The sequence below is a fragment of the Mustelus asterias genome, chromosome 8 (assembly GCF_964213995.1).
Source record: "Mustelus asterias chromosome 8, sMusAst1.hap1.1, whole genome shotgun sequence".
NCBI lineage: Eukaryota > Metazoa > Chordata > Chondrichthyes > Carcharhiniformes > Triakidae > Mustelus > Mustelus asterias.
In genome coordinates this window covers 60,867,788-60,893,063 of record NC_135808.1, presented here as the reverse complement: position 1 = coordinate 60,893,063, position 25,276 = coordinate 60,867,788, and the positions used below count along the sequence as shown (strand labels likewise).

The following is a 25,276-nucleotide window of genomic DNA, read 5'->3' as shown; positions in this document are numbered from 1 at the left end:
AGCAGGAGGCTCCTCATCTTGCTCCACCTGAGAAAAAAAATTGGAAAATGGAAGGCAAATATGACATGAGGTGAAAATGTAAGACCTGTTCATTCTTGATGTTTCTGCATGTGTGTGTGCGCATGTGTATAGTATGTGTGTGTGCATGTATGTGTTTAGTAAGTGCATGTATCTATGGTATTTGTGTGTAGTGTGTGCATGTGGTGTGTGTACGATCTGTGTGCGTGGCATGTGTGCACGTGTGTGTGTGTGTGTGTATGGTGTGTTGTGTGTGCATGCGTATGGTGCACTTGTATGATGTGTGTGGTGTGTATGTGTGTATACATATCGAGAGAGCGGGTTGAATGGAGAAACAGAACGAAGGAAAGTGCTCCACTCTGACCTGACACAAGGGATTTTCCAACTAATGAAATCACATTAAGGCTGCTTTTAGCCATGAAGATGGTAAAACAAAATTGATTTTCTGTTTGAAACATGGATAGATTTTTACTTTATACTCTGAGTCACAAAAAAACTGCAGACATGCTTTTGCAATACCTTTCAAAGAACACCCCGTAACACTGACATTCACAGTAGTGATGTGAGAGACCTTGTAGATACTTTCAACCCGGACAATGTATTCATGATCTGGATCTTATAAAGCCCCCACTCCAATACAGACTTCCACCATATGCCCAGTAAGAGAATTGACCCTAATGTTTCCTCTGCTGATAACAAGGAGAGCCAAACATTTGGACTACAATGAGGTGTAAAGACTCCCACTCACTCACATTTAGTTAGTTCATTGGAACCAGTGTGCAGCAGGGTTTTAAGGAATGAAATTGACATGGTTACGCAGCCACTAATTCTTGTTGCAGAAATTTGCTCTTTATAATTTGTGGCCGACAGTATTTGAACCCATGCTTGCGTGATCACATTTTATTTCAATGCTCAATCTACCATCACTTTGAGACTTGCTGGTCCTGAGTCTTCCATGTCTTCGATATCCACATCCATTCTGGAGTGCAAAGTGTAAGATTTCCCTTCAGTGTGATCTACTCAACATCCGTTAAATATATGGTTTCATCAGCCATGCTGCTCCATACCCTTTTTCTCATTGTGCGCATTTTCTCCTGCAATAAGGAAGCAGAACGACCCGCCTCAAAGTAAATCTGGCCAAGTTTAAAGTTTATTATTTATTAGTCACAAGTAAGGCTTACATTAACACTGCAATGAAGCTACTGCGGAATTCCCCTAGGTAAAAGCAGCAGAGAAAAGCAAGACGGAGGAGTTGGATTAAGGCTTCCCAAGAAAACTAATATTGAACCAGAACTAACAGAAGAAAGATGACAATAATGCAGAAAATACTGGCACTAAAGAGTGACAAATCCCTGGGACAAGATGGTTTGCAGTCCAGGGATTTAAAGGAAGTAGGTGAAGATAAGGTATCAGCAATGTTCTCTTGTCTTGGTAGCCAATCCTTTAGATTGGAAAAAGGCACTGTGCTACTTAAGAAAAGTGAGGATAAAAGGGAATTATAGAAAATTAGCTGATCACCTGCTGTTGGCAAATGGCTGGAGTCTATAAATAAGGAAGGATTGACTGAACGCCTTGATAAGTTTCAGCAGAACAGAGAAGCAACATGGAGTTGTAAAAGGCTAAGTGAAGCTTGAAGAATCCAATTTAATTTTGTGCAGGAGTGACTATAGTAGTGAGGGGAATATGTATAGATGTTATTTATGTGACCTTTAAAACGGAACTTGATAAGTGGTTGTTAGCTGAAATTAAAATGCATGGAACTGAAGGCAAGTTATTGACTGACAAGGATCTTGGCTGAGTAACAAGAGACAGAGAGTAGAGATGATGGGCAGGTACTCTAATTGGCAGCATGTGACTAGTAATGTCTTATAAGGATCTGTGTTGATGTTTCACCTTACTTATGTGCAATGAAGGTAATGGGCTAAAAAGCCACTTATCCATGTTCGCCAATGACACAAAGATTGGGGGCATTGTAAGCAGTGTTGATGGAATCATAAAGTTACAAAGAGATGTCGATAAATTAAGTGAATGGGAAAAGGGTGAATGCAGTTCAATGTAGGAAAATGTGAGATCATCTACTTTGGACCTAAATGAGGCCCAGGTACATTAAGCATTAGTGTTATGAGCAGATACAAAACATAAGCAAAAGAAAAAGCTAATTGAATGCTGTCTTTTATCTCTGAAGGACTAAAATGGCTCACATTCTATAAAAAAAACAAGGCGATAGAAGTTACAATGTAGCTCTTCAAAGCCGTTAAGAGAATCACATCTTATGAAGAAAATAATGGCCATGGAAAGACATATTTACCAGAATGATAGATGAACTCTGAAGGGTAAATTACCAGGAGAGATTACACCAGAACAGGCTACATTCTCTGGACTTCAGAAGGCTCTAGCTGATTTGATCAAAGGTTTCTATATTTTAAGGGGAATGAACAGAATAGATAGAGAAACTTTTCCCTCTCGTTGTGCACTGTAGGATGAAGTTGGATATCTAATATTTAAAGCCAGATCTATCAGCAGTGACATCAGGAAAACTTCCACGTACAATGGTGATAGAGCAATTGTTCATTTTAAATTTGAAATTGATGGAGTTTTGTTAACCAGGGGCATTAAGGGATATGGGGCAAAGGTGGGTTTGTGGAGTTAGATCACAGATCAGCCACAATCTCCTTGAATGGCAGAGTAGGCTTAAGGGACTAAATGGCCTACTCCTGTTCCTATGTTCCCAGAAATTGTCAGCACCCCATCACCACATCCTTTAAGAATATTAAGCAAATTCATTTTGAAAGAGGCTAAACTTAGAAGTTCTCCACAGGGGAAATCTCCCAGTTGCTAGTCGGTTCTTCTCTCATTTAATTAGATTTTGGAATGGAGTCAGGATTTATGAGAGTTTGAATCCATATTAATATTTGATCTACATTTATTTGCCCATAAGTTTATGCAATATTGAAATCTGTCAATGTAGCCAATTTGGAGAATGATCCAAAATCCACTACGGATTTTCTTCAAAGGCTGCAAATCAGATCTACTCAATGCAACACAGTCTGGAAATCAATATTTTTAAAAAATCATATTACACTCACAATATCATGTACTTTAGAATGTTTCTCCCCCCATTAAAATTGTACTTCACTGAATTATAAGGCACGTATTTATAAATGTCCAAGCTTGTGACAAATGTCCATAGTAAATGCAAACTAAACCACACACTCAGAAGTACATCAAGCAGAGAATAGCACAGATATTCAAATTACGTAGAACATTGGTTAGACCACACTTAGAATACTGCGCACAGTTCTATTTTCTTTATTACATAAAAGGATGTAAAGACACCCAAAAAGATCTAAAAATCAATAACAAGAATGATACAAGAAAGAAATGAATGGTTAGAACTGTCAGGGGAGTATGAAACTGAACTGATCAGGGCTCTTTTCTCTGGGAAAGAGGAGGATGATGAAAGATGCAGCATGGTGGCACAGTGGTTAGCACTGCTGCTTCACAGCTACAGGGACCTAGGTTCAATTCCAGCCTTGGGTGGCTATGTGGAGTTTGCAAATTCTCTCTATGCCTGTGTGGGTTTTCTCCGGGTGCTCTGGTTTCCTCCTGCACTCCAAAGATGTGCAGGTTAGGTGAATTTGCTGTGCTGAATTGCCCCTTCGTGTCAGGGGGTTTAGCAGGGTAAATATGCGGGGTTACGGGGGTAAGGCCTGGGTGGGATTGTTGTCAGTGTAGGTTCAATAGGCTGAATGGCCTCCTTCTACACTGCAGGGATTCTATGATTCTGTGCTAATGGAACAGTTCTAGACACCACACATGAGGAAGGATTCAGTGACCTTGGAGGGAGTGCTGCACTGATTTAGTAGAATGATGTCTGGGTTCCAGCTGTCTGTCTAAAAGGAATAATTAAAACAAAAGCAGCGATTGTGTGCCCTGGAATTTAGAAAGTTAAAATTGATTTGTTCAATGTTTTCAAAATATGGTAAACAGAACAGGTAAATTGGGAGAAACGATTTACTCTAGTCGGTGAGCATCAGCCTAGAAGGTACAGTCTAACAATTAGAACCATAATGTTCAGGAGTCAAAACATTTTGACACACAAAGAACAGTACTACTTTGGAACTTGCTTCAGCAAATGGCAATTGATGCCAGATTGATTGCCAATTTTAAAACTGAGATTGTTAGATTTTTCAAGTGTTAAGGGATATAGGGCAAAAGTGGGGTAAATGAAGTTAGGCCACAGATCATCCATGATCTCACTGAATGGCAGAACAGAATTAAGGAGATAAATATCCTACCCTTGTCGCTATGTTCCCATCTCTTCAAAATTAGGGTTGGATAGGGTAGACTTAAAGAAATTGCTTCCATTTACGTACAAATCCAAAAGTAGGGTATCATAAATATAAATGGAATATCGTCCCTAAAAAATCCAATAAGAAATTCAGAAGAAACTTTGATACCACAGGAAGTAGTTGAGGTAAATAGCATCGACACACTTAAGGGGAAGCTGGGTACGTACAAGAGGAAGAAGGGAATACCTAGATATTCGCCAAGTGAAAATCCCGCAAGTGGCTGAATTTTCCAAGTCCCGTCCCCAAAATCCAGCATTTCCAATTTTTGCAGAGGCAGGACTGGAGCCAATTGGGGTTCACGCATGTACGAATCACAGGGGCAGCTATCATGTCTTATTAATTACATTGTCGTGGATTGTTAACCGGAATTTTCCCGGTCCATACATCCTGCTACCGCTGAGAGCGAGAATGGAGAATTTAGCATTCAGCCAAAACTCCATTCACTGCAGCGGGACCAGTGAATTGCAGCCATGGACAAGGTTGGAAAATCCGACCCATTGTTATGGTTAAGAAAACAAGTGATGGGTATTAATTATATTTGAGCACACATTGATAGCAGATAACTGGGACACTGGGTTGAGTGGGAGGAGAGCTGTGAAACTGAACAGGTCAATAAACTCTGCCAATGTAGAAAATCACTAGATCTCTTGCTTTCTGCTTCAGCAACTTGGCTTGGAGCCTATTAACAGCAGCTGGCCTTTTAAGTCACCAGCTACCTCCATTGACTTCCAATTTTTGAACTCTAACTGCATGAATCCCAAGATGTGCAGAGCAGACCCGGTAAGAGGAGGTCTGAGCTTTGCGGATTCTTTGGATAACCAAGGTACATTCCTCTTTGGAGAGGTAGGGTATCATTTTGGATATGGTCCAGGGACACTTTTGGGAGAGGTAAGACACCCTGAAGCATTGTTAGAATTAAACATGATTTTGCACTTTTTCCAGACAAATTCACTGGAACTATCCAGTTGTTAAGGAACTGTCCAGCTGTCAGGGGACTGTCATGGAACTGTCATAGAATCCCTACAGTGCAGGAGGCCAATCGGCTCATTGAGACTGCACCGACCACAATCCTACCGAGGCCGCACTGACCACAATCCCTCCGAAGCCCTATTCCCGTAACTCTACATATTTACCCTGCTAATCCCCTGACACTAAGAGTCAATTTAGCATGGACAATCAACCGAACCCGCACATCTTTGAACAATGGGATGAAATCGGAGCACCTGGAGGAAACCCACACAGACACGGGGAGAATGTGCAAACTCCACACAGACAATGACCCAAGGCCGGAATTGAGCCCAGGCCCCTGGTGCTATGAGGCAGCCATGTTAACTACTGTGCCAGCATACTGCCCTGTTCTGCTTTACAGGAATTGTCAAGGAACATTCCAACCGTATAGGGAGTGTCAAAGCTGTTCAGGAAATATCAAAGCTGCCAGGAAGTGTCCAAGGATACTAGGTGAGTTGGCATGGAAGGGATAATTGCATAGGGTGACATGTGAAGGCTTAGGTTGCCATGAGTTGGAACAGGGCATGAGGGGTCGGGGGGGTGGGTAGAGGACCCTGGGATGGCATAGGTATATAAGGGATCATGTGGGTGAGTAGAGGGAGATGGGTTGGCATAAGTTAGTGTGGATGTGGCATAAACAGTGTGCGCGGGGTCAGGGATGAGGGCTGGCGGGTGTTTTTATTTCTGTTTAAACACCGTGTTGGAGCACAGAAACAGGCCTAAACTACCTCTGCAACCCACATTCACTCTGGAGTTGCCTGCCCTAACTGCTATTTCAGCCCACTTCCAGATACCTCCAGGCTCTGAAGATCCGACCCGGAAACAAAACTCTGGGTCTCAGGTGGGTCGAATGGACTGTCGCCCACCTCCACCCACATCCCGAAATCTCCAGACTCTGTACATCTGACCTGGTGATAAATACCTGGGTCTTAGTTGGGGCGAAGGGACTGCTGTAAGTTCTATGTAATTCAATTAAGTAAAGACCCATAACACAGGAAAGAACAGCAACAGCAGAATTCCTGAAACTTTTCAATAAATGTCCATGATGTCTCTCCACCGAACTGAGATCATGTGTAAATTTTACATGAATAAAAAATCAAAATGGGCGGCATGGTAGCACAGTGGTTAGCACTGCTGCTTCACAGCTCCAGGGTCCTGGGTTCGATTCCCGGCTCGGGTCACTGTCTGTGTGGAGTTTGCACATTCTCCTCGTGTCTGCGTGGGTTTCCTCCGGGTGCTCCGGTTTCCTCCCACAGTCCAAAGATGTGCGGGTTAGGTTGATTGGCCAGGTTAAAAATTGCCCCTTAGAGTCCTGGGATGTGTAGGTTAGAGGGATTAGCGGGTAAATATGTGGGGGTAGGGCCTGGGTGGGATTGTGGTCGGTGCAGACTCGATGGGCCGAATGGCCTCCTTCTGCACTGTAGGGTTTCTATGGTTTCTATGAAAAGAGGCAGAAGAAAAGGCAGAGCAGATAGAAAGGATTGTTATAAATATTTTATATTATAAATATTTGATTCCAAAGAGCATTAAAAAGCGTGTAACAATACAAAATATTGGAAATAAATCCTAGTCAATTATATTAGAAATGCGTGCACAGACTTCCGTGAAGGACATTGAACTTCATGATATTGTGTGAAGAATTCAATCCACATTGTAGCTTGCACAAATTCATAAAGGCTCTTTCTTGTTCCATGTGGTCCTGCACCAGCAACCCATAGGCTATGAGTTCAAAGCCAAATGTCAAAAGCGGTGAAACTTAATTTACTAAATTTGGTCATTTTTGACTTCATGCCATCAAATAGCCACGAAGGAAACCATTGGAATATCACAGAAATCCAAATGGTTTACTAAAGTCTTTCAGAAAATGAAAGCTGGTACCCCTCCATGTGACTCCAATCCAATATTATGTGGTTGACTCTTGATGCCCACAGGCCAATTAGAGATGAGTTAAGGCAAACAGTGGCACAATGGTTAGCACTGCTGCCTCCCAGCGCCAGGGATCCAGGTTCGATTCCAGCTTTGGGTCACTGTCTGTATGGAGTTTGCACATTCTCCCGATGTCTGCAATGGGTTTCCTCCAGGTGCTCCGGTTTCCTCCCACAGTCCAAAGACGTGCAGGTTCGGTTGATTTGGCCATGCTAAATTTCCCCTCAGTGTCAGGGAGATTAGCAGGGTAAATATGTGGGGTTAAGGGGATAGGGCCTGGGTGGGATTGTTGTTGGTACAGACTCAATGGGCTGAATGATCTCCTCCTCTACTGTAGGAATTATATGATTCTATGAAAATTACCTTTTGCCAGTGTTGCCATAAGGAAAAGAAAAATCAGGCATGCAAATCTCAGAAATGGAAGTACTGGCTCTTAAATAATTACAGCTGAACACTTCACATTTTCCAAAATGCTTGTGTGGTTGTGGATGAAGGCTTGTTAAAGCCTGATAGGCAGAGTTTTCCTCAAGTCATTGATTGGATTTTTGTTTTGGAAGTTGGGACCCTGACATCAGGAGAATTCCTGGATCCTGGCCCGTGATGCATCGGTGTCAGATCACCGGTCTGCGGTGGGCAAAACTCATGGCTGGGGAGCACGCCCACTATGCAATTCAGGATGGTGGACAGGACCCCAAGACTGGAAGGCCAAAAGGAGACCCTCCAGTAATGACGTACCAGCCACCCCTCTATCCAAGTTGTGAGTTTCAGATCTATGTAAGAGAGAGAAGAGGTCCTTCACAATGGAGACGCTTTCTGGAGGAGGTAAGACGTTTTCAATGCAAAGTGGCCACAGCTGCCAAGCTATCATTGTGCTAATTGGATGGTCTTTCCTGTAGCCGTTCAGCCTTCGTTGATGCAGGGTTGGGGGTTCCAGTCTGCCAAAGGATGTTGCCTCTCTATTCTCAGACTGTGCTTTGGTCTCAATGAGGGGCTCCAAGGCGACTGGATTTCAATCACCACTCCCTCCCCAAGTCTCCTGGATAAAAGTGACCTGGAGGCGGGAACGTGCTGGCAACCTGGCACACCCACCTCCAGTCCACCACTGACAAGCATCTAAACTTCTACCTATAAGGTTGGCCTAAAGTTCATCATTTGGCCTACAAAATCCCCCTTTAAATCTGCTCCACAAATATACCGACTACTTCCCCCAGGATGTTATTAAGCAACATACAGATATATACAGGAATTACAAGGGGCCATGTTAGCATACAAATGCTTCGAAGATCCTAACTAATTTCTCCTTCCATTTCTGTAACAAAGGTGTTGACCCATTTAACATGATTGAGTTAGCGTCTCTTAAGACGGAGAGGAACTTGATTAAACATAATAAGCTTCAGTGTAACCACATCGTCAACAGTAATATCTAGTTCAGCAAAAAAAAAACACATTAAGAAATGTATAAATCTTCCAAATGCAAATAATATTAAATCTTCAGGGACATTCAATAAGAGATCCTGCCTGTTCATAAACAATCCCTATTGACATCCTATGGAACTCCTTTGATAACCTAATGGAAACTTAACCTTTTCTATCAACAAATTTCGACAGATATCTTACAAGACAATCCCATAAACATTCTATGAAATCCTACTCAGATCTCATAACATTCTAGAGGCTATAATGCGTTGCTACCATGCTAAGTTAATGAAGCCCATGCAAGAAACCTGTCCAAGCCCATCTCAAATGAGACTGACTCAAAATCCTGTATAAAAATCATTATTCTGCTTATATAGAGGTTTATTAAACCTTCAACTACTACACTCCTGAACTGTTTCAAATGTACTCTGACCCCATTACTGAAAACACCTTCTTATATCGTGCTAAAAAATATCACATAATAACCGAATTACTGAACTAAAGAAAGCCTGAAGGAAGACATTAAATTGTAGGCCGGAGCTTAATGCTCATGATTATCAGACATGAAATTTTCATACTGGTTGACTCAGTAATACGATATAAAAATAAACCCCATATTTTTAGCAGCAAACATTTTTCACATTGAATTATTCTCCACATTCCAGATTCGATTCAAATAGAAGGGAAAACATAACTAGATGAGTCTGAGCAATAGGGAGTGCGGTTGGGAGCAAGGTGCGCTGGTATAATATTCATTCTGTTGTTGTTGCTGTTATAATAGGTATTGTTTTCTTGGAACACAGAATATAGAATCGCACAGTTAATTTTTCTGGCACCCCGTGCAGAATGCCTCAGGCTTGTTAATAAAGAGAGACGCTACTGTACAAGAAGGAGGATTAGGTGAGGGAGGCACATTGATGAGCATATATGGCAAGAGATGGAAGCAAACGGTAGTGAGATAATGAATGGATAGGGGAGGTGTACTGAATCAATAGCTGCAGCTGTTTTCTGAAGAACTGAATAACAAATGTCGATAAGATGTGCATTTTAAAAAGAGATTCTAATTTCTCATCCAGTTCAAATGCCTACAAGGATAAGATTGAGTTTATTTGTGGCGCCTCTCGTGATTTAGTAGTCTATTCATGATAATTGCCAACTTTCTCACAGAGTGGGCATTTGGAAGATGTTTTTGCAGAATTGTAACCTCATCAGGATTTAGTCGCGTCACGCCAGGAGAACAAACATAGGAGAGAAAACTAAAATAAACTTAGCAATTATCCCAAGCCACCACTGACGGGTTCAATGGCAGCCGGGGAAAGTGAATTTGGTGGGAGACCTAAAAGTGGGTTTTACGCAGGTGTGAATTTTCCACGGGATCTTCTGCTGGTGCCTGCCATGGCAGATTGGAAACCCACTAAGGCAAGCACGAAACTGATCCCACTAATGGAATTCAGATGAAGGCCTGACCACCCATGACCAATTCTCTGCGGCACCAGTGGGAAAACGCTTTTGGCAAACATGGTGTTCGGATATTGGGACTCTCCTGAATAATGTCTGGGAATGCTTCCAGAGTTCAGGATGGATGCCGCTAGCAACCCTGGATCCAGGAATGCCACAGCGTTGGATGGAGGGCGCATCTATAGGTGGACTTTCCATATTTGGTGTCCTGGAGGGATTATTCATCTTCCAGCCTCACAATGTTCTTGGAGATCCATCTTATTTCTCAGAAGATCCATCTTCTGGCCTCAGGATGCTCCCAGAGATCCATCTTCATTTTCAGAATGTCCACCTTCTTTCTTCAATAGTGGGTCGATGGTGTTGGGCATCTTTTCAATGTGGCACTCAAATAGGATGACAGATTACGTGCCATCAGGCCGCCCCCCCAACCCAACCCCCCCCCAACCCAACCCCCCCCGCAACAGAATGTGGCACAAAACACTAGGTCGCATTATTAATGAAGTCGGGGCTGGAGATTTGGCGTGTGTTCCCACTCCGAAGCAGGAAACACTCCATGTTCCCACCCTGCCATGGAACATAATCCCAATTTTGACAGCATTCCACATATAATTTTCAACGATACTGAAATAGTTGAGTTCAGTTGATCTTTCAATTGGTAGAAGCTAAACAGGAATGAGGTTAAAGTTGGAAAAAAGTGTGTAAGACTATCAGATGGCACATTTTAGAACAATGAAGAAAACGCTAAGGAAGAATAGCTGGAAGGCAAAGTAAAAATAAAACAAATTAAAAGGCCCAGACTCTCCCTTGAGATTAAAAAGTATTCAGACAAGTGTAAAGTAAATTGGCAGTAAAAAGGAGAAAAGAACAACAGAAAGGGGGGACATGCAAGTGATATGAACAGATTTAACTAAGTAATCTGACAGAATTATGTAACAGATGAACTATCTGTAGAATGAGTTGAGTTAACAGACTATGGGAAGAACATGGAAAATTGTAAGTCTGATATATACACACTTCACAAATGGAAACCATGGACAAATTGCCGATTGCGCCAAGTTGGCGTGGAAATCTGTAGCAGGAGGTGACACCAAAGCATAAATTATTAAGGAAGCAGAAGAGTATATTTTCTAAAGACATGAGAAACAAGGAACTGGGGTCAAAGATTTTTAGCTTGTGAACCTGAGGAAAAGTGAATAGCATATTCAAAAACACTGGAAGTGCGAATCAAATATACACAGACCTGTGAACCTAACACAGGTAAAGGGAAAGATTTATCAAATAAAAACTATCCATCCTTACCTAAAGGGGGCAAAGACCATAGCACAATCTTAGGAACAACCGCCAAGCCTTTCAAAGCTGTTAAGTGCTCATGGAGATGATAACTGAATTAACAAAGGAGAACGATGGCATGGTGGCATAACGGCTAGCACGACTGCCTCACAGCACCAGGGACCCGGGTTCAATTCTGGCCTTGGGTGATGGTCTGTGTGCAGTTTGCACGTTCTCCCGGTGTTTGCATGGGTTTCCGCCGGGTGCTCTGGTTTCCTCCCACACTGCAAAGATGTGCAGATTAGGTTGATTAGCCATGCTAAATTGACCCTTAGTTTCAGGGGGATTGGCGGGGTAAATACATAGGGTTACACGGATAGGGCCTGTGTGAGATTGTTGTTGGTGCAGGCTCGATGGGCCAACTGGCCTCCTTTTGCACTGTTGGGATTCTATGAATATAATTCACCGTGTAGGGAAGATTGGTAACAATCCAAGTATCTCGGCAAATTAGGATAGACTATGTGATAATAAATTGATTTAATTGTGATTAAATGTAAAGCAAAGCATGTGATATGTTCACACAAAAGACTGATGTCTATGCAAAAATATAGGTGTAAAGTATTTTGATGTCTTTATTCATCAAAAGATTAGCAAGGACAACAAGGTGTTGGCATGGCATTTTGAAGATAAAATATTTAAGATTTTGTTTTCTGTGAGTTGGCACTGAACACTTGACCAAGTTTCAACACATACTAAAGTCAAGTGTTCCAAACTTCAGTTTTATTGTACACCAAGAGACATCTTAGCCCGAACCCCAGAAATGTGCCATATACTCATTATAATTTTTCCCCTTTCTGTACTAGCCCTTTTTTTGTTGACATAAACCATTAATATATACCATATTACATCCCAAGGAACCAAGCCGAGGTTATTCAAACCCATTTCGTGTGGAACCAGTAGAACTATCGTGGATTGAAGTTTATAAGGAGACTACTGAGATCCATTATGTTGCCACCTCTTTACAGGGCAATTCAAAAATAATGTCACTACTCTGCTCCCTCATCACTTCCAGAAGAGCCTTTCGCTCCATTAGGTGATTTGTATGCTGACCCACTACATTATCACAATAATTCCAAGGTCACATTGATAATAAGGCAGGAATCCTATCTTCAAAAGGGCACTGTTGTATTGTCAAAGATTTGAAGATAAGTAGCAAGAATGATTCTCAAATTTAGTGCTCTAAGTTATAACAAAACACATACGAACATACAAATTATGAGCGGGAGTAGGCCACTCAGCCCCTTCGAGCCTGCCTTGCCATTCAATCAGATCATGGCTGATCCAATTGTAACTTCAATCTCACATTCCTGCCGGACCCCAATAACCTTTCACCTCCTTGTTAATCAAAAATCTATCTCTCTCTGTCTTTGAAATATTCAAAGAATCTGCTTCCACTGCCCTTTGAGGAGGAAAATTTCAGAGACTCACAACCCTCAGAGATAAAACTTCTCCTCATCTCTGTCTTAAATGAGCAACACCTTATTTTTAAACAGTGAGTCCTTGTTCCAGATTCTCCCACAAGAGGAAACATCCTCTCCACATCCACCTTGTCAATACCCTTTAGCTTTTTAAAGGTTTCAATCAAGTTATCTCCTTCTCTTCTGAACTCTAGTGGATACAAACCTAACCTCACCAACCTTGCCTCATAAGACAACCCTCTCATTCGTGGTGTTAATCTATTAGGCCTTCTCTGAACTACTTCGAAGGTATTTACATCTTTCCTTAAATAAGGAGACCACTCCGATACACAATACCTCAGATCTGGTCTCAACAATGCCCTGCACAACTGAAGCAAAACCTCCCTATTTTTGTAATCAATTTCCCTCAAGATAAATGATAACATTCTATTAGCTTTCCTAATTACTTGCTGTACTTGTACCACACAAAGACTAAACCCATAGAAAAGGCAAACTTATAATCCATTTTTGCAACTGGGAACTACATTTTTAAAAGCTGGTATCCAATTGATGAAAACCCAATGCCAAACACATTAGAAGCATGTTTCTCGACACAACAACAATAAAAATGAATGTCATCGCCTTCAATTTGCAAAAGGACAAAATAAGAAAAAAAAAATCCTGATATTTTATAGGAACCAGTGGAAGGTTGTTTCCAATTATGTAACATTGTCAGTGAGCCCCAGGGAGCTGATTGTACCAATTAGTTGGCCAACTTTGATCCTGGCCATATTCTAGAGCACACAGGTACAATAACAGCAACATGCATTTGAAAATCACCGAGTGGAGAGGGGGGGGAGGGGAGGTGGGGGGAGGGGAGGTGGGGGGAGGGGAGGTGGGGGGAGGGGAGGTGGGGGGAGGGGAGGTGGGGGGAGGGGAGGTGGGGGGAGGGGAGGTGGGGGGAGGGGAGGTGGGGGTGGGGAGGTGGGGGGGGAGAGGGGGGGATGGGGGGTGAGGGGGGGGAGGGGGGGGAGGAGGGGAGGGGAGGGGGCGGGGGGAGGGGAGGGGGCAGGGGGAGGGGAGGGGGCAGGGGGAGGGGAGGGGGGAGGGGGCGGGGGAGGGGGGGGCGGGGGGGCGGGGGAGGGGGGCGGGGGGGCGGGGGAGGGGGGCGGGGGGGCGGGGGAGGGGGGCGGGGGGGCGGGGGGGGGCGGGGGAGGGGGGCGGGGGGGCGGGGGAGGGGGGCGGGGGGCGGGGGAGGGGGGCGGGGGGGCGGGGGAGGGGGGCGGGGGGGCGGGCGAGGGAGGGTGCGGGGCAGGGGAGGGGGGGCGGGGGGAGGGGGGAGGGGGGGCGGGGGGAGGGGGGGGGGCGGTGGGTCGGGGGGGGACTGTCAGACATTAGGGGGAATTCTTCAATCGGCCTATAAAGGAATTATACCCCCTCCCTTTTTCTGCCAGTAGTCCAAGGAGTGGACCAGGTGGGCTTCAAACATGACAATGGCCTTCTCCGCCATGGAAGTGCCTGTTAATTGGCCACATATGTGTGTCCTGCCAATCTGGCTGAGGAGAGTGTAAGATTCTGCCCCAGGGGTCTGCTCAGGCACATATAAATGCAGACATCCAGGGATCACTGGCAGTGAGTCTGTAGAGTATCCTGTTGAATCAACCTCCCACCAACCACAATCAATCATAAATAACAGCTGGTGAAAACCTGCCTTTTACAATATAACCACACCAAAAAGATCACTGAAAATGTTGTGACTGGTTGCTTGAGGCGAAATTGTTTTTAACTAAGTTCACAATTACTGCTCAACAGCCCACTGTCCCTAAAAAGCTAATTTTATAGTTGCAGAATGTTGTTTTTTTCCATGATGATGAACAAATCATCAATTAACATAGTAAGTTTAATAAAACAGGTCCGTTTATGGCATTACTATAATACCACATGCACCTCCTAATTTATTTTACTCAGCTAAATTTTGATTAGAAGTTAAAAAAAATCAATGCAGTTTAATTCCTACTTTGCTGTCTGTGAGAATACTTTGATACAATTGACTCCTTACCCTGCTTAATGACATCATTGTTGCTATACACTGAGAGAAAATAATGGGTTTTAAGGAAGGTCTTAAGGAGGAGGAGGGGGTGAAAAGGCAATTCCAGGAGAAGGCATAGCCACTAACATTTGGGTAAATTGGAATGCCTAGGGATAGAGACAGGAAGTACTCAACAGATGTGGCAGCATCTCGAGAGACATGTTGACTTGGCACCAGATGCAAACTGATGTCAGGAGAGGGGCATTTTATAATGCAGAGATTGTTATATCTCGGTAATCAGCTTTCTTTGAGGTCAGTAGCGAGAGTCATCATCACATCGCCGCTGACAGCAAAATCCGGGCCATGATAAACTCCACCTCCAGTTTCAGCTGGTTACAAGAAGCCTTGTATCTCAACTAAGAAGCTGAAATCATTTACACAGAAAAAAGGATACCCGAGAATGAACGAGTAAAGTAGGAACTGATTCCTGAATGTTGTAGATGATTTTTTTTAACAAAGCTTACATTTAAATTAGCTATCCTCCTATTCACACCAAATCAAAAAATAGTGCAGGTGCTAGAAATATGAAAAAAAATTTAAAAATGCAGGAAATACTCAGCAGATCTATCAGAGAGAGAGAGAGAAACATGGTTAGCATTTCAGGTGCCCAACCCTGTTCTGACGAAAGGTCATCAATCTGAAATGGGAACACTTTCTCCACCGATGCTGAGTGCTCCCAGCATTTTCTGTTTTTACTCCTGTGTGTACCATTCACTGCACCCCCAAATTAGTGACCATACCTTCTGCCAACAAAGTGTCGCAGTCTGGAACTGCATTTTCACCCCCTCTTTTCCTTTAAGCCCTACCTCAAGACCTACTTCATTTGACCAAACATCTAGTTGCCCTTCTTTGGCCATGGTGTCTAATTGCGTTGATTATCCCTCTGTGAGGGGCCGTGGGATTTTTTTAAATGTATGGCAGTAAAAGGTACTGTTTGATTGTGAACTCTTGCTCAGGGTAGTTTGGGACCCAGTGCACGTCTTAAATCCCCAACTCATGTCCTTGAGAGACGGCAGGTTATCAAAGACTGAAAAACCAGCAGGAAGTAACACTTTGAATTGCGACATTTGAAGTGAAATGCCTCAAGTGTGATGGATGAATCCAATCCCCAAACTTTTTGATCAATGGACAAATAAAATTAAATAACTAGCTATCTGAAAGGGAATTGTCGACAGCTATCTAATTGATGTGTTCAGATAGTCTCTGCATGTTGGAATGATAATGGACACTTGAGGGCTAATTAAGTTATAGAGTTGAATCTAATCAAGCAGTTTGGTTTGAATATTAGGCCAGAGATTGTTAAGGGATGCAGAATTAGGGCTACTTTACTGTCTGAACTGCAACCTGTCCCCATGTCCAGTGAGGCTGCTTGTCTACTGCAAATTGCTGCCCTATAATCCCCAGAAAGATAATAGTCCCACACATTTCAAACATCGTACTTGGAATCTATTATAAGGAGAAAGAAAATGCAGCCATTTCACGTTTTTTCTCTCTCTCCTGACAGAGAGTCAGAAAATTATAAGCAATTGCCAATCTTCCAAATTCTGTAACCACCAATTCACTTCAGGAGTGACAACAATTAAATCATGGCATTAAGTGGGGACCGATCAAATTAAATACAGCTGTAGTTTAGTAAGGATGATACATGGTATAATGTTCCTGTCATTATAAATAATAGATTATCTGATTTACTGTGAGCAATGCCATGAGGGAAATGTCAGTTACATATTTTAATCACCAATAATCGTAGAGCGCAATTTCTATCGTCTATTAAACATTTAACTAAGGAAGTAATAATGTCCGCAGAATGAAAAAATAATTTGTTTAGAACATTTTTATTTGTTGTTTCCTGGAACCTGCTAAAAATATTTAGCTTTAAGGCATTAATTATACTTGCATCAGTTAAAATCCTGCATTACACATATCCACCATTCCAGGAAAATACATATTATTCGCTGCAAACAATAAAAGAGATTGATTAGTGTCCAGATCATCAGGATATCTATGAATGAGTTGGAATCCAATCTAATGGAAGGGATTGTTGGTTAATATGTGGAGTCTAATGGCCACCATGGGCAAGGTCCCAGCTGGAATCTATAATTAAGACATTCAGATGGTTGAAGGTTAAGGTAGTGGATACCAAGTGTTAAGCTGCAGGCTAAAATCCCAATTGAAAGTTTCAGCTAGCTTCTTGATAGCATGGTGGATAAAGTGGCAGTTACAGACTGGCATCTAATGGAGGGTTTGAGATTCAACAAACTGGAAGATTGAAGCTCAGTTGAAAACCAGCCCCTAAATCTCGGCTCTAGAAGGCTGTCACAACTCAGGTCAAGGTGTTTATTACTCCTTGAATTATAAACGCTGTCGATTATATTTTTTTAAAGTTTGCATTTAGACCCATAAGCTGCACAACTCCGTTTTGGAAACATGTGCGTGTAAGTAATTGTGATTATGATGTTCCCTTTGCAGAGGCATAGAGATCATTTGCAATTAAATACTGGGATGCAATAGGTCCAATAATGTTGGGTGAATAGGTATATACAAACATATATCCTTGCCATTGTCAATGATACTTTCCCACTGTAATGTTGCTACTGGTTCATTCCTGCGATTTCAAGGGATACGGACCATCTTAGTAACACTGCCAGTGAGTACAGGTCTTGTAATACAAAGGGAGATTCCCCGCCCCCACCCTTCTTTAAAAACTGTGGCTGCACAGTTGGACCTGAGGCACCAAGTGTTAGTGTGTGTATGTGTGTGTGAGAGTGAGAGAGATTAATCAAGAAGCTTTCGGCAGGGGCTGCAGATCCCAAACCCCTCATCAGGGGGAGATGTGAGCACACGGACCACAGCGCTGGAACCGGAGAAACTGATACACCGACTCTTAAAGGGACCATGTCCACGCCGCTTTAAGTGACCTGCATCATTGAATAGAGGCTTGTTTGTTACAGGCGGAGTGATCTGTGCTCTTAAACCCAAACAAAACCTGTTGTTTTTTCGTTTAGAAAAACACCAGATGTAAACCTCTGGCCATCGACCTGAAAACGCTAACGCTGTTTAATTTTCACTCCACAGAGGCTGCCCGACCTGGTAAGCACTGTATTTCCAGGGCCTTACCTGTAGATTTTGTATCTGGTAGTAAATCCCTGACGGTATCGATCCAGGAAATTGGAGTAATCCCGAGCCCGGTGGAAGGGCCCCTTGTCCGAGAGTAGCCAGTCGAGGGGGCTGGTGGCATGTTGGTGTTGGTGTTGACAGGAAAGTACCAAAAGAGCCCAGCAGTGGAGAGTCAGAGCCAGGCGGTCCCATCGGAACAGCAAAGAGACGAGATCAACAAGCCGCCAGTTCATCCTTCCATCTGGGACACTTCCTCTTCATTCTCCTAGCACTCTCTCAAGACCTGTTCCATTAAAAAAACAAGACATTAAGAACAAGGGCAGCCTCACTTTTATCATTAAGTCCCTCTGCAGCAAGTGGAGGAAGAACATCCTGTCCAGGGCATGCAGCATTGAAACATAACGACCAGCGCCCTTCCTGAGCACCACCGCCTGGTGCTGAAGACAGAGAGTGCAATCGTTCAGCATGAGTTACAGGACCAACCCCAGACTCCCAAATACAACCAGGCAGGCTGCTGTGTACACACCACACAGACAAGGGCATATTCAACACAAAACACAGCCAAACTCTCTCGGAATATAGTCAACATACGCGCACGATATATTCAAAACACAACCAGAATACAATCAGCATGAAGCACAGCCGGATACACACCTAGAATTGTTGACTAACAGAAAACGCAGCCAAAGACACGCCCAGAGTATGCTCAACAAAACACAGCCAAACTAACATCCAGAATGTACTCAAAGCGCAGTCAAACATACCACTGACTGTAGCCCACATAAAACACAGCCAGAAGATGCTGAACACAAACCAGTCAAACACGCACCCAGGATATAGTCCAAACACAATCAAACACACACATACACAAAATATACTGAAAACTCACATACACACCAGAATATATTGAACACAAAACCCAGCCAAACACACCCAGAATATACTCGACACAATATACTCGAGACGCAGTTGAGAAAACAACCAGAATATAATCAACACAAAACACAGCCAAACATGCCCTGAATATACTCAAAACAGTTAAATACACACCAAGAATATACTCAAAAGACAGCCAAACACACACAGAATATACTCAACACAAAATACAGCCCAGAATATACTCAAAGCACAACCAAACACAGACAGAGAACACACTCAAAACACAACCAAACACACCCAGAATGTATACAAAACAGTCAAACATACACCCGAATATATTCGACGCAAAACACAGCCAAACACACATCCAGAATATACTCAAAAAAACACAGCATATCCAGAATAAACAAAACACAACTAAACACACAACCAAAATGTACTTAAAACATAGCCAAACCAACATCCAGAATATGCTCAACACAAAACACAGCCAAACGCATATGCAGAATATACTCAACAAAAAACACAACTGCACGCACACCCGGAATAAACTAACACACTGAGAATATGCTCAACAAAAATAAACAGCCAAATACACACCCAGAACATACTCAACAAAAACACAGCTAAACACACATCCAGAATATGCTTAAAACACAAACACACACACCATCTACTCAACACAAAACACAGTCAAACACACACACAATCTACTCAACACAAAACACGTCCAGATACACACATGTATTCAAATACAAAATACAGCGGAACAGGCCGTTGTGTACCCACATATACACCCACATGAACACAAATGACAGCGCATCGGCGGGTGTACGTATACACACAGGAATAAGGAAGAAGGATGTGTTCAAAGACACACCGTTGCTGAGTATATTATCGTTATCAACGTAGATAAATGTAAACACATATTGCCGAACAGATGTATCACACATGGACACAGGATGGGTGTAGATAAAATCTCAGGGAGCCGTACACAGAAGAAGAGGCTGCACACATAGGCAGTAGACACGGGTGCTTTGGTAGGCATGGCTGGTAGTCACGGAATCACAGAAAGCGCAGCACTCACTTTCCCACCCCTCTCCTCCCCATACACCGACACATAAATTATCTATACACAAGCAAACGAAACTTACACACTGACATGATCCCACGAGCTGACAGGAGTACATTGAAACGCGGTTTCAGAGGCTCATACACTTAGCCAAGCACACCGCAGCCCAGAGACAGGTGGGCACAGATACTCTTTTACACACACAGATGCTGCAGTGATCGGTGTAAAGCACGAACACACTGGAATTAATAAGGGAAACCATGCCTAAGCACTGTGTTCAGAATCACTCTTGCTGCGCTCATTACACAACAAAATTTAGTTTGACAGAATTTTAGCAAAGAGTTCCCAGGGGCTGTTAGCTGTTTTTGTTTTCCGGCGGAGCGGAGGGGATAGTGGAAACGTTTTGCTTTCTTGCGAAATGCATTCTTTAAACTGTTATTTCCCCCACTATCACCCTTCAGCCCATCTCCACAGCGGCTGGAGATAGTATTGGGAAGGTGGGGAGGGGGGGGGGCAGTGCACAGAGGCGCCTGCAGTTTGCCCCCTTCGGATAACTGAGCAGGGCTGAGATCCCACCGGGTCGGGAGCTACCGAAAAGGAGTCGCTTCTGCTGCCAGCGCTCCCTCTGATTCAGTGGCCAGAACTTGCTGCCATTGCCATAGCCCCGCTATTTAACCCGGGTATCCGAGAATTGGTCAGAGTACTGTGTGTGTGTGTGGCGGAGAGGGGGGGGGGGGGGATCCTGGAAGTTGTCTACCCCACCCCACCCCCCCCCCCTTCCCTCCACAACCAACACTCCCAGTCCTGGAATTCCCAATTCCTGTAAGCGGTGCTGTTAAAACCAAGAGGTGGCCAGCTCCACACTAACCTGGCACACGCACTCCCTCCGACACAGCCGAGCCAACGTGTCGCTCTTGCGGTCCGCTCTGCCAGCCTTTGCAAGGCCAGGGAAGCCCCCATTCCTAGCTGGCTGGGCGAGCGGGGGAAACTCATTTTAAAGCAGCCTGGGGAGAAGACACATCCGGAGACAGGGACGGAGTTTGAAAAAAAAAGAGGAAGGAATGCAGGAGGAGGGAGAGACAGGGAGGGGAAGGGGGGGGGGACAGGTGCTGTCCACTGTCGGACCCGATCTCCCAGCTAATGCTTCAGTTCTGGCACTCGGTGTTACAACCGCCGCGACTTCCCTTCAGCATCCGCACTTCCCTGGGTACCTGCATCCCGGGATGGCCAGGACACTCGCATGGTCTGCGCTCCCGCACTCTCCAAGTACTAATCTGGCGGCTACCAAGCTGCACGAAATCCTTTGGAGACGAGACAACAGATTCCCAAAGAGATTCCAGGAGAAACTCCATCCCTCTCCTGCCCCCTCCCCACACCCCACACCCTCCCACCGGTCACATGTTCATCTGTAAATTCACCCTGCCCAGAGCTCCTTACAGGATGATCTATCTCTCTATCTATCTGGAGTGACCCTTTCAGACTCTGATCACAGAGCGAAGCGATTAAACCTTCTGGAGCTCAGAACTCAGTATTTATAAAGCCAGAGGGGGAGGGGGGGTTGGTAGGGAGGGATAGGGGTGAGTCTCATTTCCAAACCAGCCTCCTGTATACCGCCTATCGGATCTGACTATCTCGCATCCTCACTCAGACACTACCTCCAAGTGCAAAGATTCAGAATCAACAGCTTTATCCGACCGTGCAAACAGTTAATGGGTTTTTTTTTGGAATTAAACGGCTCCCTTATTCCAACTGTCAGTCTCGGTACAGTTACAGCTGAATATTGAACCAGAAAATCCCTGAGATTTGGCAAAGAAAATTAAAGAGAGTCACGGACACGACTGGTCCCAAAATCTGCAGCATTGAATGACAGGAGACTGGTCCACCGACTAATCGAGTAAAGTTAAGGAGTGTAACATGGGCGATATAAGGATTCACGAATCTGCCCTGTCCTCCTTCCGAATGACATGCACGGAGGATTGGGGACCTGCTGCCGCTGCCTCCGGGGGACGGAACCACATCCCGGCCGCCACCCTCCAGCCAGTGTCTCTCTGTCTCTCTTTCAGAACCACCCCCCGTGCGGATAGCTCACCTCAACCGCCGACTCCCTCCAGCCACAGCGCTGAAGCAGCGAGCGGCTCGGCGGGAACTCAGACATGCCCCTCAGCCTTTCTCCTGCGCGTTTTGCTCTCCAGATTCCTGGGCATGTAGACTGGCACCCACGCAGCGAGCACCCCGCCCGCCACTCCCCAATACAAAGACTCAGCAACAGCACTTCCCTGTCCTCTAACTGCCAGTCAGTAACCTTGGCAGCGACCAATTCACCCCAGCTACATCTAGACTCGTCACACCCACTCTATCTATCTATCTATCTATCTATCTATCTATCTATCTATCTATCTATCTATCTATCTATCTATCTATGTCTTTCTGTCCTTCTATCTATCTATTTATCTATCTATCTATCTGTGCTTGTCTGTCCGTGTCCATCTATCTATCTAATATCTATCAAGATAGGCACAGACAGACAGGCACAGATGGCTAGCTATCTATGTCTGAATGTGTCTGCCTATCTGTCTGTCTGTATCTATCTATGTCTATCTGTCTGTCTGTCTGTCTACGTGTCTATCTATCTGTCTGTTTCTGTGTCTGTCTATCTCTGTGTGTGTCTGTCTATCTGTGCCTATGTATCTGTCAATCTCTTTCACTCCCATCCCAGTCAGTTCAGTAAAGGAGATATCGCACACTCGCCACTGGACACTCAGAAGGAGAGCAGACCACCCCCTCCTACCTCCCACAGCCAACACACAGGGAGGATCCAATAAATTGATTGTGGAGAACAAGACCCTCGCACTTGGGAAATATTCAAACCCTATTCCTGTCTGGATCCGATCTTTATTCAGTCCCTGTCACTTGGGAAACAGCCTGTACTCAAGCGGCCCAATGGCAGAAAGTTTAAGAGTGCCACAATGTAATCGTTTCTCCTTTAAATTCCGGGAGGAGGGAAGAGCGGGGATCAGAGATGAGGGGTTGCCGGCCGTTGCATTAGGGTGAGAGTTTAGCGCCAGGGCTGGGTAAAGGGCAGCCGCTGATCCCTGGGTCATAATCACTGAAATCCACAGGCAACAGCTCTAGAAATCGGCCAAGTGGCAGGAACAGCAGGGTGGGAAAGAACTGACAACTACACACACAGACAACTACCTACACAGACACGCAAACACATACAGGCGCAGACACACAGAAACACATACAGGCACAGACAGACAAATACAGACAAATACAGGCAAGCACATAGACAAATATAGGCACAGACACAGACAAATACAGGCACAGACACAGAAACATAGAGGCACGTACAGACAAATACAGACAAGTACAGGCACAGGCACGCAGACAAATACAGGCACAGACACACAGAAACACATAAAGGACAGAAGGACACATACAGACAGATACAAGTACAGACACACAGACAAATACAGGCACAAACACACAGACAATTACAGGCACAGACACATACAGACAAATATAGGCACAGCAATGCAGACAGACAAATGCAGGCACAGACACGGGCAAATAGAGGTGCAGACACAGGTAAATAGAGCAGAGACACATAAAAATATAGGCACAGATACAAACAAATACAGGCACATGCAGACAAATATAGGCACAGACATACACAGACAAATACAGATACATACAGACTAATACAGGCATAGACACAGACAAATACAGGGACAGGCAAACAGACACGTACAGACAAATATAAGCACAGACACATACAGACACAGATACAGACATTCAGACACTGTCACATACAGATAAATGCAGGCACAGACATACAGATACAGGCATGGGCACACAGATATATACATAAATACAGGCACAGATAGACACACATACAGAGAAACACAAGCATAGACACACAGGTATACTCACAGACACACATACACAGATACACACACAGACACAAACACACAGACACAGAAACATACAGATACCGACATATAGAGACAGATAGAGACAGGCTCACCCATAGACACACATGCAGCCACAGACACAGACAAACAGACAGATGCAGGCACTAGCACACATACAGACACACAGAGAGTCACAAACACACATACACAGACACACACAAACACGCACACAGAATGATGACCTGGGATAAAAGTCCATCAATTGCATCTCACTAACATCGACTCAAAGTCTTCAATTAAATGTCTTATGGTAATTTATTCATATGAAAGTATCTAAACAGTGATATGTGCGAGTGTATAACATCTGTCTACTTCGTACTAAACACCCGACCGAATGTTAAATAGTAAGTTTTGCTTAATTCCTCTCATTGATTAGGGAGAAATTATTATTCAGCATTAATACCAGGGATGTAACGCCTCTCGCCGCTTCCCCATAGAGAATTTGGAATGATGAGCTCCAGTGAGACACTTCATGCCACAGGAGTTGATTTAAAATAAAAGCTGCCGGGTACACACTTGAGCCAAGAGGTTTGAAAATGTGTATCCCGCACTGCAGCCTGGAGGGAGCGGGCGGGAGAGTTTAGCACTTTACCGCTGGCCAGGGCAGAGTCCCAATCCGTGGGTGCTTGCTGGAGAAGGGGGTAGCTATGTGCTTGGGAGCCGCTGTGGGGAAGGGGAGGTAGAGAGTGAGAGAAGTAGGGGAAAGGGGATGCCACTTACCGGGGTCGAAGCGGAGAGGGACACAGTCTCTGGATAGAGGACGTTCACACAGATGCTCATCCATGGAGCAGCGAAGCAGCGCCTTCGGCTTGTCCGCGTATCGGCTGCACTGACAGAGAGAGCTGGAGTGGCCACTCAATACAGAGAGGCAGCTCTCCACATCACCAACTGCCTTTACCTCTCTCTCACACACACAGTGTCTCTCTCTCTCTCTTTTACACGTGGGTTGCCCCTTCCTCCTCCTCCACCACCTCCTCCTCTTTCCCCTCCCTCCCTTTTCCCCAGCAACTGCGCAGAAAATAAGACACCAACATCGCTGCCCGGGATTGAGAAGGAGGGCATTTACCCGAATCACCCCTAGCGGGCCACTCCAAACATAGCAGGAGGGACAGGCACCCACCCCCTCCCCTGCACCAGAGCTGGTCCCAGCTCCTTCCCACTCAATCCAGCGGCCGTGTGTGAATGTGTTAGCCCTACTGCCGCCGCACACAGTATTGACATGGAGTTGCTTCTGCACT

The 25,276-nt window shown here is 44.4% G+C and overlaps 1 protein-coding gene across 1 annotated transcript in view; it reads right to left on the bottom strand.

The window, feature by feature from the left end:
- brinp2 (bone morphogenetic protein/retinoic acid inducible neural-specific 2) overlaps nt 1-18,343 on the bottom strand; it is a 168,967-nt gene extending 150,624 nt beyond the window's left edge. The window contains exon 1 of the mRNA XM_078219319.1: nt 18,111-18,343. Coding sequence (XP_078075445.1) covers nt 18,111-18,343 — 233 coding nt within the window. The remainder of the gene's footprint in view (nt 1-18,110) is intronic.
- Between the last annotated feature and the right edge of the window lie 6,933 nt (nt 18,344-25,276).